Genomic DNA, 7,549 nt, shown 5'->3' on the forward strand with positions numbered 1-7,549 from the left:
ACTAACCCACTCTTCCCCATCTAAAGACTGTAGGATATGACCATCTATTTTTATTATTACTATTGTTATTAATATTATTATTATTATTTCATAATTAAGGATGGTGATGTGGGCATCCCAGCTGAGTAAGTTCAGGAATCCTCACTTCACTATGAGCTGTTTGGGGTCAGTTCAGTGTTTCCATTCACAAAACCATTGTCACAGAAACTTTCCTGGTCTTTTCATAAGCAGGGGTCAGAGATGTGGACGCACGTGGCAGTGCGGAGCCTGGCTCTTTAACCACCTTACCTCTGGTTTGGCTCATAAAACCAAACGCATGGCAGCAGACCCCTCTGCTTCCACCCTAGATTAAAAATAATTGATAGATCTGAGCCAGCCCCAGTCTGGAAACTTTCCCTAAAGACCCTTTTCCATGTGCCCCACATAGGACTTTGTGTTCTATCCTTAAGAGTCTTTGAAAGTCCTAGGTGAAAGCAATTCTAAGTGCTCCAGAGGCTAGTGAGCTATTGTTCAGAGAGGGCTGGAAGATTCAGTAGCCTGATTCTGAACTTCCCCTGGTCTGCTGAAGTCCTTTGAGAAGGCAGGAGCTCCCCAGCACATATAGAGGCCTTTAGTGGCATGGGCATTATTTATTGAGTGCTGCCCCCTAGAGGATTGGGAAAGCTCTGACCGCTTTGAGTCCCCAGGGGTTCTCCCTCCCTCAGGTCATCTGCAGAACAGGAAGCCTTCACTCCAGTGGACTGCAGTGAAGTCTTGTATGTGGAGACACGTAGGCTCCCAGGAAGCAGGTTAGCGCCCCCTTTAGAACACCTCTGAAAAAAACGAAGATCCATAATGGCAGAAGCAGCATCCAGGAACAAAACACTGAATCGTACTGACTTTTCCCAGAAGCAAGGAGAACCCTGGAAGCAGCTAGATGGGAACACACTCGAGTCTGAGGTCCCAAGCCCAGCAGTTCGGGGTTGTCATCCTTATGATTTCCCAATGGGCTTTGGGTTTCTTTCTCTCTCTCCTGTCTTCTCTCTGTCCTTTGCCTAACTGTCATGTTCTCGGAAAGCTGCTGTGTGCAGCTCTAGTCCGAGCTGGAATGGTTTCTATGCCTGGAGAGCAGTGGGATTGGGACACTGAGTAGCTCTTTCCTTGCAGGCACTGTGAGTGCAGATAGGGTTGTTTGTTCTTGGATTAGTGTTTTGCCAACAATACAAGCCTAGATTTGAGCTTAAGGTCCAAAATCCAGACTTGCCCTGTTCCTTCATCAAATATTTGGGACTGGGGAGATCATTCTTTACAATTGGACTTTAAACCAGGCAAATGTAACTCTGGAGCTTTACTGATATGGATTTTCTCTTAAACCTAGGGTGTGTGTGTGGGGGGGGGGGTAGGAACCCAGGGAAGGGAAAGAAAGGATAAAGGAAATCAAAACTAGCCCCTATGGGTATTTGAGGTGGAGTGTGTGTGTGTGTGTGTGTGTGTGTGTGTGTGTGTGTGTTGCTCTCTGGAAGAACTCAGAGGGCCTCTGACTCCAGCCCTTTGCAGCCGGGCAGCTATTTAGGCTCTGGACTTCCACTGGAAAACCCCTCTATGTTTCCATTTAACTAGTTGCAAATCACTTCTGATTCAATTTTGTTTGGGTTTATCTCCATGTAAATAACAATTAAGTGAGAGTTACAGATTTTTTTTTCAAACACTGACTGTGATAAACAAAGCTAATGGCAAGTCCAGATAAGGAGAGAAACCACCCGGAAGAATCTGTAAGTCCACACACCAAGGGAAAAAAAAATGGTATAGTCAGATATGCATGTTCCTTGTCACCCAAACTCTCTGTTTCTTAATCCTGCTAGGAAAGGGACTGGAAAGGTTGCCAGGTGTGCTCTGTTGGTCTTGATCATGGGAAAGCGAGGGTGCCTGGTGACTGTGACAGTTGGGGATCAGCCAGCCACACTCGGAATCGAAGATGCAAGTGTTCCCCCAACTGTTAGCTTATAGCGCCTTGAAACAGTTTTCATGTCTCCACTTAAAAATAGGTAACACAATGCTATTTTCTTTCTGTCAACATTGTGACCACATTTCCTTGGGGGAACATGAACAGAAGCAGTCCAGTAGCAGTCCAGGAGGCCTTCCTGTACCTGTACTGTGTGCTGAAGCCCGAAGGTGTAGTGAGTGGCAGAGGTCGAGGGGGTGGAATTTAATTGCCCGAAGAAATTCTTTACTCAATAAAATCATCCCTCGTTTAAAGATAGTTACAAGTTAAGGGCGCATGTTGAAGTAATCCTAACCCAGACCGCAGAGGAGCCTGTTTGGGACACAACAAAGGACCTGAGAAGTAAACCCAAGAAGTATGTGAGGTTTGGTTCAGCGAAGGCTAAGGCTGACTCTGTGTGTGTGTGTGTGTGTGTGTGTGTGTGTGTGTGTGTGTGTGTGTGTGTGTCGCCGCCACGCATTGCTGCCTCTGGGAACACAGGGCTGAGCCGCCTACTGGCTCCCTACGCCAAACAAGGTCTGCCACCCAACTCCTTCTGTAACGCCATTGCAGGTGGCATTGTGTTGGATTCTGACTGTGTAGCATCTGAGTCTCGGAATTTAGGGGGAACAAGAATTTCCCGGGCTCGGCGGAGTTTCCCTCCGGCAGGGGCAGCGCGCCCTGAAGGGAGGGTGTGACACACCCGCAGCCCCGCACGGAGGTGCGCGGGGCCGGGAGGGAAGTACAGACTGGGAGAGGGGCGGCAGGGTTGCGTGGCACCTTAACTTTGATCCTGCGGCCCCGGGGTTGCGAGCCACCGCCGCCCCGCCCGAGCTGGGTGCCGCGGTCCTCGGCTCTGCGCCGCGCGTCTCCGCGGCTGCCTCTTTAATCAGGAACACAGAAGGGGCGGGCCCTGAGCGGGCGCGTAATCGGATCGCTCTGCCGCGGCTCTGACATCCACATGCTGCTCGGCCTGAAAAGGCGAGGGGGGGAGCCGGAGGGGAGGCAGAGGAGGCGAGCGAGGCACCAGCCCGCAACCCGCCCCCGGCACATCCTCAGAAGCACAGACACTCGGCCGGGCGCTGGGCGAGGTGGAGGTGAGGGCGGGCGCCAGCGAACTCGGAGAGCCGCTCGCACACTCGCGGGCGATCCCAGCCGCCGCTCCCGCAGCAGCACCAGCAGCACCGGCCGCAGCAGCTTCCTGCCTCGCACTCCTCTCCAGAGACTGGCCAAGCGGGTGTAGCCGCCGGGGGAGGCTCCCGCTTAGGGGAACCCGGAGAGGACAGAGCCCGGCGCCTGACTGCCTACCACTCCGCCTGTCCAGCGGTCGGTGCCTCTGCCCGCGTGTGTGTCCCGGGTGCCGGGGGACCTGTGTCAGTTTGCGCTTCTGAGATCACACAGCTGCCTAGGGGCCGTGTGATGCCCAGGACAATTCTTGGCTTTGATTTTTATTATTACTACTATTTTGCGCTTAGCTTTCGGGAAACCCTCGTGATGTTGTAGGATAAAGGAAATGACACTTTGAGGAACTGGAGAGAACATACACGCGTTTGGGTTTGAAGAGGAAACCGGTCTCTGCTGCCCTAGCTTGCTCCCTCTCTGCTGATTTCAGGAGCTATCTCCTAGTGAGGTGGAGATATTCCAGCAAGAATAAAGGTGAAGACTGACGGACTGCCAGGACCCAGGAGGAAAACGCTGATGGTTAGAGACCTTTGCAGAAAACACCACAAAGAAGAAAATTAGAGAGGAAAAACACAAAGACATAATTATACGAGATCCCACAAACCTAGCCCCCGGCAAAGCCTCTCTGTCAAAAATGGATATGTTTCCTCTTACCTGGGTTTTCTTAGCTCTGTACTTTTCAGGACACGAAGTGAGAAGCCAGCAAGGTAAGCCCTTCAAAGTTTTTCTATTCATTTTTACATGGTTCCCCCCCTTTAAAGGCGACTGCTAAGGCAGAGAAGCCACTCAGAACCGCTCAGGAGGAGGCTCCCTCAATACTCAATAATTTAAAGGGAGATCTCAGCGGCCTTCTTTACACCACCAGGGCTGCTAAACCCAACTTTTCTCTCTTGCTAAGGGAGTGTGTGTGTGTGTGTGTGTGTGTGTGTGTGTGTGTGTGTGCGTGTTTTGTAACAGAATTTGGCGGTGTTCAGATGTCACATATGGACTGAATCAAAGGTTTAAAAATACTACAAAGCCTTTGCATTACAGTTTTGGGGATTTTTTTTCTCCCTGTCTTGAAGCAGAACACATCTCCCTTGAGTTTCTTCAACCTAGCCAGTGAAATATAAATCATTTGCATTCCCTCCACTTAGCTACATTGAGCAATGTTAGCTGAAGGGCTTGGGAAAAAAGCAAGAGTCTAGCTTTGCTTTTCAGATGTGTGGATTCTTTGCAGAATGGGTGGCTATATCTCAGAACCAGAGGGCTGAAGCTGGTGGAGCAAGCTAGCTTGTGGCGGTGATGCGAGCTTTCCCGTGGGCGGTTGATGGTCCCCACTCTCTCCTGAATCCCTGTGTTTTCTGGCAAAGCAAATCATGTTCTTAAAATTTTTTTATTAAAAGATAAAACAAACTGCATGACCCTCGGCAGTCTCTCCTCTTGTGAAGTGGCTAGAAACTTTTGAGTGGAATTTGTTCTCAAGCACTGCCAAAAAGGGTGTGTGGACACAGGCTGCAGAGATAAAGCACAGCGAGGGCCTAGGAGAGGCCAGGGCCAGCTCTTGTAGAGTGTGACAAGGGATACTTCTCTGAAAACAGGTCTCTGGCAATGCGGTTCTTCCACCCTGGACTGCTTCTGGGGGTGCTTCCCTCCGCGCTAAGACAGTGTCTGGAACCTGAAAAAACTCTAAGCGTTTGCTCCTACAGGTGATTGGGGATGGGATGCCATCTACCAAGGAAATGGGGAAACGAGAGAAGGAGGGAGGAAAGACAGAGACAAAAACTCAGAGAAGTGCTGTTACCTCGAGGCCCTTGGCGGAGACAGTCAGCCGCAGTGGTGGGTCTCCCTCACAGCCACCCTGGCGCCCCCGCACCGTGCTTAGCGGGTCCTGAGGCGAAAGCTTAGCGGTTACCAAGCTTCTTGTCCCTTCCCCAATACACACCTACAGTCACTTTACGTGGGACATAATGGGTTTTTTTTTTTTTTCTGTCTTTTGGGGTTTGGCAGAGTGGTGAATGCTATTGAGACGCAAATCCGAGCCTTTGCAGCTCCCTCTCTGCGGTAACTGGTCCTACGGGCAACTGCAAAGCATGAGCCAAGGAAGGGTTGGGTGCAGGTCCGTCCTGGGGAAAATTTCCGGGCCTAGCATTCCATCTTGCCTTAATTCTGAATTCCCAGCTTGAATAGAAATTAAATTGCCTCCCACGGACCTGAATGCTGCGTAAATTATGTATGTGTGTGGTTTGCTGTGTATGTGCATATGTATGTGTGTGTGCGCGCGCGCACGCGTGCTCCTTCAGAATGCCCACGGTATATTATGTATTCAAGAACGGACTCCGGTAGGCCCCGGTGTGCGAGTGCGCGCACACTGGCACACCACACCACACACACACACACACACACACACACACACACACACACACACACACAACTTCTGGCTCCCTGTGATGTGCGAAGTGGAAGGGATTGTGAAGACTCGGGGACCATCTCCTATCCCAGATGTTCGCACATCTGTCCCTGAGCACTGCGCGGAGCATGTGTACGTGTGTGTACGACACCCGCTCGGACCCACTCCTGCTTTGCCACCTGCCTCCCGCGCTCTCTGCAGAGCCCCCTCCCATCCCAATCTCTGGTCACGCTGCGTCACTTCCAGAGAAGCTCAAAAGCGCGGGGAGCGAAGCTCATCCCCACCAAAAGCCTCGCGGGCAGCCTCGGAATGGGAGTGGGACCCGCCCAGAGTAGATATTGTCCGGCTCACCGAAAAGGTGATCAATCTCCGGCCATGGTTTCAGTCGAGTAACTGATTGGTACCAGGAGACCTAGCCGGGGTGGCTGGCTAAGGGCGAGGCCAAGCTAGACCTCTGACTCACCCTATGTGCGCCCGCCAGGAGGTGGGCTGGCCCTGGCCCTACGGCGGCGGCAGGAACCCATTTCGAGAAGGAAGTCGGGAAAGAAGGTGGCGGGCACACGTAGGGGCAACAGAGCAAGTACCAAAATACCCGGCCGGTCCGCGGTAGCTGGAAGGCCCTGTGGGCATCCGACTCCCAGGCGCGTACCCTCCCGGCCGGGTCTGACCGAGTCTGGGCAGCTAAGCTGGGCAGGATCGGAGCGCCCCCTCTTACTCTCGGCGCTGTGCTGGGCGCTGCAAGCTCGCCGCAGCCCCTGGAGAACAAGCTTGTAGAAGCTGGGGGCCCGACGCCTAAAGATTCCCGTGCTAGCCTGGCCGAGAGGCAGGAAGCCGGGGTGGGATTGCAGCACCGGGGGCGGGGAGAGGCGGGAAGCCGGCAGGCAGCCTAAGCCGCAGGAATGCGCGCAACTCGCACCGCCTGCGGGAGCATGGTGCGGCTAGCGCCTGCCTGAGCGCACAAACAGGTGAAGAGCACGCCGAGCGGGCATCCACGTGGCCGAGACGTGGGCGCCCCCCAGCGCTCTCACACACACACCCCCATCCCCCAGCGCCGTCCCTACCGCCGCATCGATTTGTTTGGGCTACGCAGCAGAAACAGAGCTGAGCAATCCATAAACATTCTATTAGGCAAAAATATTCCCAGCAAAAGCAGAACCGTGGCTGTAAACCTCTGCTAAGTTGGCCGCCTAGGATTCCTCCAGGCCGGTCCCCCTCCTCCTCCCGACTAAGGACATCCCCGGATAGAACCCTGCGGCATTTCCCTGACGCTGCCCAAAGCCAGAAAGTTAGGTCGTGGCTGCGGCTTGTCCTCCAGATCAGCCACTGCAGTCGCCTGCAGGCAGATTGTGCCTCCCCCCCAACCCCCCTGACCCCGACCCCCTTCCTCGCTGCCGGTGCCCACGTGGGGAAAAAAATACAGTGTTCAGTTAATGCTTCAGTTTCCCTGATTGATTTCTTTTTAATATGAACACAAGTTAATGGAGGCGAGGCAAGCTGCGATTAAACGGCTGCCCCCATCCCTCGCCTCGGGCTGCCTGCGCCCCTAGTGTGTCCCACCAGTCCCTAAGTAGCATCAGCATGGAGGGCAGGAGTCGACCGACTGTCCTAAGGTGGGCATTGCGTGTGTGACGGGGCGTGGAACGGATTGGGCGACACTCTGGGAACCTCCTGGGATTAGGGACACTGGAATCAGCTTTCCAGATCTACGTAGCGGATACTCCCATCTGCGCTGCAGCTTCTGCGGCTCTGGTTGAATTTCTGCTGTAAGGGAAGGGACTGAACGCTCCGGTTTATTGGCGTGAACTCCCTGCTTGGCTCTCTCTGCCTCCCTTCTTTTCTGTTTCTGACAGAGAGGAGAGCCCCCTGGCGCTAGCCGTTCCCCAACAGCGCCGAGCCACAAAACTGCACTGCTTAGAGTGGATCCGCAGGGGTTTGCTCTCTACCCAGGAAGTCACTCTGTCCCTGCCCATGGGTTCTTCAGAAGGTGGCAACTCCCAGGCTTAATGTCTCCTCCTCCT

At 53.4% G+C, this 7,549-nt stretch overlaps 1 protein-coding gene across 4 annotated transcripts in view; it reads left to right on the forward strand.

Moving 5' to 3' along the window:
- The first annotated feature begins 2,747 nt into the window (after nucleotides 1-2,747).
- The window catches only part of Nrp2 (neuropilin 2), a 119,182-nt gene continuing 114,380 nt past the window's right edge, over nucleotides 2,748-7,549 (forward strand). Inside the window, exon 1 of one of the 4 annotated variants that reach the window (XM_031367701.1) lies at nucleotides 2,748-3,849. In XM_031367701.1, the coding sequence (XP_031223561.1) occupies nucleotides 3,777-3,849 (73 nt within the window). In that variant the 5' untranslated portion in view covers nucleotides 2,748-3,776. The remainder of the gene's footprint in view (nucleotides 3,850-7,549) is intronic. The other 3 variants (XM_031367702.1, XM_031367698.1, XM_031367699.1) reach the window with 3 other exon arrangements.

This window comes from Mastomys coucha, unplaced genomic scaffold (genome assembly GCF_008632895.1).
Source record: "Mastomys coucha isolate ucsf_1 unplaced genomic scaffold, UCSF_Mcou_1 pScaffold14, whole genome shotgun sequence".
Lineage (NCBI taxonomy): Eukaryota > Metazoa > Chordata > Mammalia > Rodentia > Muridae > Mastomys > Mastomys coucha.